We start from the raw sequence: 11893 nt of genomic DNA on the forward strand, positions 1-11893 counted from the left end.
GAAGTTAAAGTTTAGAGATATACCGCCACCTAGTGGTCGTTAGCTTTCGCCCTCTGTAATTAGCCTACACTCCTTTAAACTCAATGTATCGTTTCGTAAACTTCTAACACACCACAAAAAATCACCATGATTTTTTTCCCCATGCAACTCTGGCATCCAATAGCTGAAGCTGTAAGTTCGCGGGAGTGGGGGAGGATATCTCTGTTTATTTTCTTTCACAGCCACAGATGGTTTCAGGGGCTGTGAGACTGACTGACACGCAGATCGGCTGTCGGGGATGAAGCCGCAGAAAAGTTGCATTTATTGGATGCATAGCTGGGGCACGAGACATAAGCTCTCACGATGTTAATGCAAATAGTTATGTTTGCTGTTTTAAGCGTCAGACCCGGAGAAGGTTTCCCCAATTATAAAGATGACTACATGGACGAGGACTTGGCCACCTTCGACTACTACAAAGGGACGGATGAGTTTGATGAGGGGAACAGGACGCAAGAGTGTGAGGCGTGTGTGCCGGAGCTGTGCCCGCTGGCGCAGGGCTGTAGAGCGGGGCTGGTGCTGGACAGTTGCGGCTGCTGCTATCAATGCGCCAACCTGGAGGGACAGTCCTGTGATCTCGGCCAGAGAAATCTCTATTATGGATTGTGTGGAAAGGACATGGAGTGCAAACTGGACAGGTCAGATGGAGCGGACGGTGAGGAGCCAGAAGCTCAGTGTGTGTGTTCGTCTCAGAAACCTCTGTGTGGATCAGACGGACAGACCTACATGAATGTCTGCAAATACAAAGTAGCGGCTTATTCAAAGCCTGGACTCAATGTGAGCGACGGGCCGTGCAGGACAGGTATGAAACAATACAAACAACCAACACAGCATTTTACAACCATATTTACTTGTTTGTCTACTTTCTTTTTAATGCATGATTTTTTTTTTCTTTTCTGTAACTAATCTTTCTTTCTTTCTTTCTTTCTTTCTTTCTTTCTTTCTTTCTTTCTTTCTTTCTTTCTTTCTTTCTTTCTTTCTTTCTTTCTTTCTTTCTTTCATGGGGTACAGATACTTCAAGAGTGTTTTTCCCCAACCTTTATGTATTGTTTGTATCTCAAGAGTGTTTTCAATCAACCATTATTTAATTTAATTAAAATTTTCCACGCTTTCTTTAATAAATGGAATAATAAATGTGTTTCAAGAGTTTTTTTATCAGCATTTATTAATTTAAATGAAGTAGATGTCAAGTTTTTCCCCCAACAATATTTAATTTTTCTTTCTTTCTTTCTTTAATAGATGTGTATCAATAATGTTTTTTCAATATTTATTTTCTTTATTTCTTTCCAAAATTTATTTATTTATTTAAAACGTAGTATCTCGAGTGTTTTTCAAACCAATATTTAGTATATTTTAATTTAAGTTTTTGTTTTTCTTTCTTAAATGCATAGACATTTTTCAAGTGTTTTTCTATCTAACATTTATGTACTGTATGCATGTATATGAATGTATGTATTTTTTTAATAAATAGAGTAGAAATGTATCAAGTATTTATTTATAATTTTATTTGATCTCTCTCTTCCTTTTATTTTTCTTTCACGCATGGAACTGAAGTGTTATATCAAGAGTGTTTTTCTCTCTAAGCTGCCAGCACTTGGGAATTTTGGACCTCGCCCCTATAATTTTCCCAGTGACTTTAAAGAGTGGGTTTATGACCTTTAAACTGCTCTTCACATCAAGCTGACATAGGAAGTGGTTTCTGAATGTGATCCCTGATATATCCTCTTTACCTCTTTCCGTTTCTCTGTCTATTTCTGGTAAGCCCCTGTCATCAAAGTGCCGCCGCATAATCTGGTAAATGTAACGGGAAGCAGTATAGCATTTCTCTGCGAGGTGTTTGCATTTCCCATGGCGCTAGTGGAATGGAGGAAAGATGGAAAAGAGATCATTTTACCGGGCGATGATCCCCACATATCTGTTCAGGTAAAGTATTTCCATATGTAAGAGCGTTGTTTTAAACAGAAACTCTGTGAAGTAATATAGCTATAGCCTTGACTTATGTCTAGGGCCTCTTCAGCCACAGAACTTTATAAGCTGAGTGCAGAAAACGTGATTAAAGCCAGCAGATTTGATTGGATTATTCATGTCTAACTGCAGGTGTTTATGGTTTCAAGATTTAGGACATTCTTAGTTATGTGCCTTCATGAACATATATATATATGGACCCCCTTCCTCAGCAGATATAGGAAAAAATGAATACATTTCAGGATCCACCTCAGCCTTTCCATTTCTGTTTTCCTGTAGTCACGAGGTGGCCCTCAAAAGTATGAACTTTCCAGTTGGCTGCAGATTGAAGAGGCCAGTCAGATGGATTCTGGCACATACAGGTGCATTGCTCGAAATGAGCTTGGCCACATCTCAGCCACAGCAATTTTAGGAGTCCTGCCACCAGGTAAAATATATACCTGTACAGAGCTGTAATGGCCCTCACATTAATACTTCCTGTCCAATTACCTTTATATATAATCATTTTTTTCTTTTTTACTCAGATGAAATGTCTGCCTATGTGGAACAAAACACGAATGAAATGATGGGCTATGACCAATTACAGGACTATGACAGGGATTATTACTAAACTTCCAAGACCCTCAAGGGAAACAATGTTTTTCACTCATAGACATTAAATTTGAGACATGGCAAGAAGACACTAAGGCATTGACTGCAAAAAAGTAATAAGCCAGTAAAAAAAAACATCCCCCCAGAGCTTTTTCTACATCTGGATAATCAAACATGGAGGCGGCGGGGAAGAAGCTTGAATAAATTCCCAATGGCACAGGCCACTAAAATGGATGAAAAACACCATGAGATGAGCGGAGGAGCGATTGGAGCAGTTCGGGAGCTGCTAGAAGCTCTAAAATTCGGCACAGAGAGTAGCTACTGGAGCTGAATATCTCTTTTGTTTCACCAACACTCTCCTTCAAAGTGATAAGCTGAATAACAAAACATGAATAAATGTGAAATGTGTGAGAGCTGCACGATTATGACAAAAATATAAATTTGTTGATTTTCTTTCTTTCCTTTCATAAGTGCAGTTCTGTAGAATTGACTGTAAAATCATTTTTTTTTGCGTTTCAACACTTTTCGCTTTGGTTCTAAAACTTCTTTTTGAACGTATTGTAAATACATTACGACTCAACTGGAGTAGACAGAAATGGAATGTTGTAATCGTACCTTTCACAATTAGTTAATCGCAGAAGCTTTAAAGGGTTAGTTCACCCAAAAATGAAAATTCTGTCAGTAATTACTCACCCTAATGTTGTTCCAACCCCGTAAGACTTTCGTTCATCTTCGGAACACAAATTAAGATATTTTTGATTAAATCTGAGAGCTGGATCACTCCTCCACAGGCTTATGGACACTATAACTTGCTGGCCCAGAAAATGTATTAAAGACATTGTTAATATAGTCCAAGTGACTCCAGTGGCTCAATCTTAAGTTTATAAAGCGACGAGAATACTTTTTTTGTGCGCAAAAACAAAGAAAAATAACGACTTTATTCCACTTTCATTTCCTTCTCTCTTGGCCTCGAGTCTTTTCACGTAGTGTTTTTGCGTAGCGCGTCTGTGTTGCACGTCACCACGCATCACACACATGACCAGCGTCGCCCAATAGTGAGCCTACGTGGTGACGTGCAACACAGACGCGCTGCGCAAAACACTATGTAAACTAACTCGAGGCACAGAGAGAGAATGAAATGAATAGTGGAATAAAGTTGTTATTTTTGTTTGTTTTTGCGCACAAAAAGTATTCTCGTCGCTTTATAAACTTAAGATTTATAAATCTATAAGTCCTTTATAAACTTAATCTATAAGTTTATAAGTCCAGCAAGTTATAGTGTCCATAAGCCTATGGAGGAGTGAGACAGCTCTCAGATTTAATCAAAAATATCTTTATTTGTGTTCCGAAGATGAACGAAAGTCTTACGGGGTTGGAACAACATGAGGGTGAGTAATTACTGACAGAATTTTCATTTTTGGGTGAACTAACCCTTTAATTGTAATTTTAAAAACTATACATTTATACAACAGTTTAATATCGAGTAACTCTCATATTAGACACAATAGTGCCAGTTAATCTGTCTAGTTTTTGCTCTATCAACGGAAATAGTTCCAAACTAAGCCACAGAAGAACTGTTCCGTCCCCAAGCAACATTGCTGAATAAATCAGTGATTTTTGACAAATCTGTTGAATGAATGATTCAATGACTCATTCATAAAGAAAATCACTGGCTGCATCCAGATATGCGTACTTCCCTAGTAGACGAAAAATAGTATGTCCGAATTCATAGTATTCATAATTAAAACCAACAAAAATGACAAAAAAATTCCTGTGAGATGATGACGTGCGTACCGAATAGACACTTTAATTTCCCATGAGCCCAAAGGAGAGGTTTTGCAGTGAAGTGACACAATTGTCGCTGGTAGGTCACATGACAATGACAACATAAATGCGTCCGGATTTCATTCATACTACACACATTCATGCTAAATAGAACATACTTTTTAACAGTCACAAGTTACTTATTAAAAAAAGCATCTACTAAGAGAATACGCAATTTCAGATGCAGCCACAGGATTTGTTGCTATGGATTAGTGCCTTAAGACAAATCTGTTGATTCTGTGATTAACTCTTAAAGACTGGTGTAACAATGCAATAAAAGTCACTGATAAATCCCCACCACTGAAATGCACAGATGGACAGTCTTATCTTTTAAAGGGCACTGTTGTTGGAGTCTCTTTTGCCGTCTCTTTTGTGCCAACTCGGTTCCTCACAAACCATCCCTTTCTACTCAAAGAAGAATGTGCATCAGTTTATGTATGTTTCCACATGTGGCATCCCTCTTTTACTAGCCTTTCCTTTGAGTGTGTGTGTCAGATCTGGGTGAGCCATTTGAGCACACAGCTGTCTTTAATATGTATATATATGATCTCCTGTCTTAAGACATAAACACAGAGATCATTTTCTTCAGTACATGTGCATACAGGTCGCACTCATGGGACTTCTTTTGAACACCATCAGGCTACTTATTAATATAAACATCTCTTAACCCTCTAATTTAACCTCTTAGAGGTGAAGAGACCTGCATTTAACAGAATGGCTGTGGATAACGGAGCTTTTTAACCCCCGTTCTCTCTTCTGCCCTCTCATGATGTTCTCTGGTGCCTTTAACTCAGAGTAATTATGGTTACAGCTATGCATGCAATGTTAGGTTATGGTTTTGATGCTACAATATTTAAACTGATGTGCAAAAGATTCCTATTTTGACACTATGTTGTTTCAGACCTCTGTTTAGAAGGCCAGGAAACTTTGGATGATGTTTTACATTAACGTACTGTAATTTTACTGTAAAAATACTAATGCAGAGTTATACACCATTCTTTCTTTTCAAAAACAGTAAGTGTAATAAACCAAATGTTACAACATGTGGTTAAAGGGTCCATTTGCATTGACTTCTACCCAACAGTCAACTGTTAAAGCAATTAGTCTGCAGTAAGGTCTAAATCATTTCAAACGGAGAGCACCCTGGGAATGCCGGTTTCCTCTGGCCTTAAACAACCAAACATTCTGCAAAATCAGAACACTATGGAAGCTTATGTCTGCCACATAAGAAAAATATATATATAACAAAGGGAATTGTGACTTTTTATCTCACAATTCTGACTTTTCTTCAGAATTCTGAGTTTCTCAAAAGAAAAATATAAAAATAGGCAATTGCAACTTTTTATCTCAAAATTCTGACCTTTTTCCCCCAAAACTGGGTTTATATCTCAGTTCCGAATGTTTACTTCTCATTTATTTATATTTCTCACAAGTCACAATTGTGTTTATATCTCACAATTGCAAGTTATAAACTTGAAATTCTGAATTTACATGTTACATTTCTGACTTTTTTTCACAGAATTATGAGTTTACACATCTCACAATTCTGACTTCTGTTCAGAATTCTGCATTTACACCTCACAATTCTGACTTTTTTCTCTGAATTCTGAATTTACATCTCGCAATTCAGATTTTTTACAATCAAAATATATAATATCCAAAAGAACAGTACTTACAAAAGTCCAAAAAGGAACCATCATTGGGCATTCCCAAAACATGCGCAAATAAGAACGTACTGTAGATTTACGTGACAGTACGGATCAGATTCGACCTTCATCTTATACAATTATACACCAGTAACATAAGCTCTATTACGGTAATACATTTATAATGGATCATCTGGTGTGCTAGGTTCTTAGATGCGTGAAATATCAGTGAAATATCTGGCTCATACCACGTCCCAGTCAGGTTTAACTAAACCTTTCCTTTCCCAGAAGTAGATAGCTGGAATATAAGTACTGCAATAAAATAATTGAATTATAGACTTAGCCACTAGAGGGGGTATTATTGGGGTCCAGCCACTCCCACAGAGGATGTGGTAGTACGTTAGAGGCCCATAGGCTTTCAGGGCTGACCTCAGTCTTAAATATAAAAAGAAAGAAAATCCAGGTAAAGAAAACTGTACTTAAGTCCTGAAACGATATGATGCCCTTATCACAGAAAATGTCATTCAGTGTATGAAGGGTTTGTTACCAGTACACAAGCAATTATGTCATAATGGTGCTGTCTGGGTGTATAAGAAGGGGCCTCCCAGAATTTTCTCAACCTTTTTCCATATATCAAGGGAGTACTCAACAATTGGTCCATAATTGCTTATTGTATCCATTTATCTTCTTCATCTCCTAAAGGAGTTTTGTTATTGTGGACAGTGTTGTTTCTCCGTACTCACCTTCATCTTCATCTGTACTCCTGTATATTTTCTCCGACTCAAATAAAGGTGAATTCACCACAACTTCTCCTTTTGTCTTGTTCAACATCGCATGACAACATCTTGCAATTCTGAGTATTTTTCTCTGAATTCTGAGTTTACATCTCGCAATTTTTTTCTCCGAATTCTGTTGACAGAATTTTCTCACAATTTTTTTCTTAAAAATTTTTAGATTTTTTTTTTTGTTTACATATCGCAGTTCAGACTTTTTTTCTCTGAAGAAAAGTTACAGTGCGAGTGTTTGACCTCCTGATGCTTTGTGATTTTTTTTGTCACAATGGCATTTCTCCTCAAGACAGAAGTGCACATCTAGCTGTTTGAAGCAGTTTAGGAGAGTCGATGGTTCCTGTTTCATTGGCATCAGTTATTTTTCTTCCCCCAAATTCTATGGAAAAACTGAAGAAATATTCAGGGGATCGTGTGAACCTCCAGAGCCAGAAGCGAGGGGCTTCCCATCTCTGCCCAAGAATCCGCTAATATCCTGTGTCCTGAAAAGACATTACTGGCACAGAGATGATACCAAAAACAGACTGAGGTAAAAGCATGAAATTCAAACAAACAGCTTTGAGAAATGCAGTAGACTACTAAAAATGAAGATATGACTAAAAAGATGTGCAGATGAATTCATATGAATTACCAGTGATGGTTGGAAAAGCATTGTTTCTGATGCAAAGAACAAAAAATACATGGATTGTCGTTCATTTTTTTCTTTTTGGTTTCCATCAACTACAACCACCACAGGCACTCAAATCCCCTTGCAGAATTCACTGCACGCCTAATGCTAAACCATGATAGCCACTTAGAAATGCCTCTCTGCTTTCCAAAAGAGCTGCCTCTGTCTGATTTAAATAAAGCAAAGTAGTTCCAGACTCTTAAACAAGTCATTTCCATGCTTTTGTTTTCTTTCCAGTTTTGAGGAAAATTAGATCCATGTGCTGTGTAAAATATCATTAATCTTCTAAGTGGATTTATAGTAATCAATACCATGAGATTCGAAGACAACAGGAAGAGTTCATGTTCACTACTGCGGAAGAATAAACAGACAAATGAGGAACAGCATAGGCAGTAAAATGTATAAAAACATAACCATGAAGTCAGATGAACTTATGAAGCAAAAACATAAAGCTGGCAGTTGCTTAAGTCATTAGGGTTTGTATCTTAGAGCTTTGTTTTGTCAGTGGTTTATTATCTTTTACCATTTAAGCATGTAAGTGTTGTCAAGTTATATCTGTAAGAAATGTGTGATACTGTCAATCATGTGTTTTTGTGTGACAGCAGAAGCGTGTGCGGGCCTGTGTGGTTCGTGACAGATCATGTGCGATACTGATTTAAGGCCCTAGAGGGCAGTGAGAAGATACTGCTTACAGTCAATGCTAGCAGCCAGAAGTCTTTCATACTGTCTTCATCTTTCATGAAGTCTGAACGTATTTATGATTAGAGTTTTAAACGAAACCTTAAACATTAAAAATCGGCATATATTTAACTCTGCACTTTTTAAACCATAATACAGACAAAAATTAGGCTACTACACCTCAAAAGGTGAGCTATTTCTTTTCAAAGCGATCTGCTCTAATGATAAACTAGGCAACTTAATCTTGCATTGACGGATGAATTTGAATATCTTAGAGACTCATTTCTGCTAATTTCATTTGTACTAGAAAGCAACCACCCAAATGAGTACAGGGCTCGAGGGCTGCCAACTCTCACGCATTCAATGTGAGACTGACGCATTTGACACTTTTCACACTCTCTCATGCCACACATCCATTTCCTCAGGCAGAGAAAAATCACGAAGCAAAGAGAACACAGAGATACAGACATGACAGAGTAGGTTACTGATATGAAACAAATTCTCAGCTCTCAGATTCTGTTAATTTTACTACGAAATTCAAACAATAAATAGCCTACCGTTTTGGTGCTTGTAATGTGACGTGACAGATCGCTGTAGCGCCTCAGTTCAAGCGGCACGTGAAGCGATCATCTCTTTACTAGGCCACTACACAGCAAACACAGAACGTTGGCACAACGTACCCAACCTTCTAACAAAGTTTTAACAACAAGGTTGCTATAACTACGTTGTGTTGTGAAGGTTGTTACAGCGTTGTCACGATGTTGACATTGAACCACAGTTCAGGGCCATTGCTTAAGGCTGTGCCTAGGGTGTCTGGACAACCACTGGACTACATATGTGACCCTGGACCACAAAACCAGTCTTATGTGTATTTTTTTTTTAAATTGAGATTTATACATCATCAAGCTGAATAAATAAGCTTTCCATTGATGTATGGTTTGTTAGGATAGGACAATATTTGGCTGAGATACAACTATTTGAAAATCTGGAATCTGAGGGTGCAGAAAAATCGAAATATTGAGAAAATCGCCTTTAAAGTTGTCCATTTCTATTGGCGATAGTGCTGCATCCATTCACAAATATAAATGTCTTATATATTTAAGGTGGGAAATTTACAAAATATCTTCATGGAACATGATCTTTACTTAAAGGGATAGTTCACTTTGAAATAAAATTTTGGTATCTTTTAGCTTACCTCAAGGGCATCCAAGATGTAGGTGTCTTTTTTTCTGCAGTAGTTTCAATTTTGATATTTTTAGGCCAAACCGTTCTTGTCTGTCAGTCATATAATGCAGGTATACGGTCACTGTCTCAAAGAGCAAGCACAGAGTCCAAATTAAAACAATTCCACATCGTCCAAATTAAACAATTCCCCATCGTAAGTACACATCGATGGCCTAAGACACGAAATGAGCGGTTTGTGTGAGAAAATGAACAGTATTTATATCGTTGTTACCTCTTGAACACAGCCGCGTCCGAATGATCTGAGGGCACGGGCGCGTATAGATACAGTGAGGAAAATAAGTATTTGAACACCCTGCTATTTTGCAAGTTCTCCCACTTGGAAATCATGGAGGGGTCTGAAATTGTCATCGTAGGTGCATGTCCACTGTGAGAGACATAATCTAAAAAAAAAAATCCAGATATCACAATATATGATTTTTTAACTATTTATTTGTATGATACAGCTGCAAATAAGTATTTGAACACCTGTCTATCAGCTAGAATTAAGACCCACAAAGACCTGTAAGTCTGCCTTTAAAATGTCCACATCCACTCCATTTATTATCCTAAATTAGATGCACCTGTTTGAGGTCGTTTGCTGCATAAAGACACCTGTCCACCCCATACAATCAGTAAGAATTCAACTACTAACATGGCCAAGACCAAAGAGCTGTCCAAAGACACTAGAGACAAAATTGTACACCTCCACAAGGCTGGAAAGGGCTACGGGGAAATTGCCAAGCAGCTTGGTGAAAAAAGGTCCACTGTTGGAGCAATCATTGGAAAATGGAAGAAGCTAAACATGACTGTCAATCTCCCTCGGACTGGGGCTCCATGCAAGATCTCACCTCGTGGGGTCTCAATGATCCTAAGAAAGGTGAGAAATCAGCCCAGAACTACACGGGAGGAGCTGGTCAATGACCTGAAAAGAGCTGGGACCACCGTTTCCAAGGTTACTGTTGGTAATACACTAAGACGTCATGGTTTGAAATCATGCATGGCACGGAAGGTTCCCCTGCTTAAACCAGCACATGTCAAGGCCCGTCTTAAGTTTGCCAATGACCATTTGGATGATCATGGGAGAAAGTCATGTGGTCAGATGAGACCAAAATATAACTTTTTGGTCATAATTCCACTAAATGTGTTTGGAGGAAGAAGAATGATGAGTACCATCCCAAGAACACCATCCCTACTGTGAAGCATGGGGGTGGTAGCATCATGCTTTGGGGGGGTTTTTCTGCACATGGGACAGGGCGACTGCACTGTATTAAGGAGAGGATGACCGGGGCCATGTATTGCGAGATTTTGGGTAACAACCTCCTTCCCTCAGTTAGAGCATTGAAGATGGGTCGAGGCTGGGTCTTAATGACCCGAAGCACACAGCCAGGATAACCAAGGAGTGGCTCTGTAAGAAGCATATCAAGGTTCTGGCGTGGCCTAGCCAGTCTCCAGACCTAAACCCAATAGAGAATCTTTGGAGGGAGCTCAAACTCTGTTTCTCAGCGACAGCCCAGAAACCTGACTGATCTAGAGAAGATCTGTGTGGAGGAGTGGGCCAAAATCCCTCCTGCAGTGTGTGCAAACCTGGTGAAAAACTACAGGAAACGTTTGACCTCTGTAATTGAAAACAAAGGCTACTGTACCAAATATTAACATTGATTTTCTCAGGTGTTCAAATACTTATTTGCAGCTGTATCACACAAATAAATAGTTAAAAAATCATACATTGTGATTTCTGGATTTTTTTTTCTAGATTATGTCTCTCACAGTGGACATGCACCTATGATGACAATTTCAGACCCCTCCATGATTTCTAAGTGGGAGAACTTGCAAAATAGCAGGGTGTTCAAATACTTATTTTCCTCACTGTACTAGATGTCGCCTTGGCTACGGTTTCGTTCCAATGAACTGCAGTAGCGAAGGCGACATTTAGTGTATATATCTATATATATATATATCTAGATATACACACTAGATGTCGCTTGTTTTGTTGGCTATTGCCACAAATATACCCGTGCAACATAAGACTGGTTTTGTGATCCAGTGTCACATATGTACTCACTCCCCTAAAGCGCGAAAATCAGCCTTTTAAATTTTAAATTTTAACCGACCATGGGCTCATTGTGTCGTCTCATACTTCATCGAGGCGACGTAATTATTCAAACACAACCTACAACTTCCTTGTCTAATGTGACATTTATTTGTTCAGTCTAACTGAAGGGACGAAATAACATTAGGCGCCCATGTTAACAGATTAGAACATTCACACCCATGCCCCAGCAAACACATTTACGCTGTGGCAATGTCTGTGGCTTGTTGCATTTCTGCTATGGCAACGTTGCTGTCTACGTGCTCGCAACATTGTAACAACGTAGAATTGTAAGACGTGACAGGGCTGTTAGCAACATTGCCACGCGACATTCAGCAACTGAGAGATGACGTTCTGACAATTAATTTTTTTATGCTAGATAGGT

The 11893-nt window shown here is 38.5% G+C and overlaps 1 protein-coding gene across 1 annotated transcript; it reads left to right on the plus strand.

Annotated features, from left to right (window-relative positions):
• kazald3 (Kazal-type serine peptidase inhibitor domain 3) lies at positions 1-3081 on the plus strand. The gene is made up of 4 exons (XM_081348797.1): positions 1-838; positions 1799-1959; positions 2281-2428; positions 2526-3081. Exons 1-4 carry the CDS (start codon positions 343-345, stop codon positions 2609-2611), a joined length of 891 nt encoding a protein of 296 aa, XP_081204923.1. The 5' UTR covers positions 1-342; the 3' UTR covers positions 2612-3081.
• Positions 3082-11893: the final 8812 nt, after the last annotated feature.

Source organism: Scardinius erythrophthalmus (genome assembly GCF_964197995.2).
Source record: "Scardinius erythrophthalmus genome assembly, chromosome: 20".
In the NCBI taxonomy this organism is placed as follows: Eukaryota; Metazoa; Chordata; class Actinopteri; order Cypriniformes; family Leuciscidae; genus Scardinius; species Scardinius erythrophthalmus.

Coding starts and splice junctions, on each gene's coding strand:
- kazald3 (XM_081348797.1), top strand. CDS start 343: ATGTTAATGCAAATAGTTATGTTTGCTGTTTTAAGCGTCAGACCCGGA. Junction 839..1,798: donor CGACGGGCCGTGCAGGACAG/GTATGAAACAAT, acceptor ATTTCTGGTAAG/CCCCTGTCATCAAAGTGCCG. Junction 2,429..2,525: donor TTTAGGAGTCCTGCCACCAG/GTAAAATATATA, acceptor TTTTTTACTCAG/ATGAAATGTCTGCCTATGTG.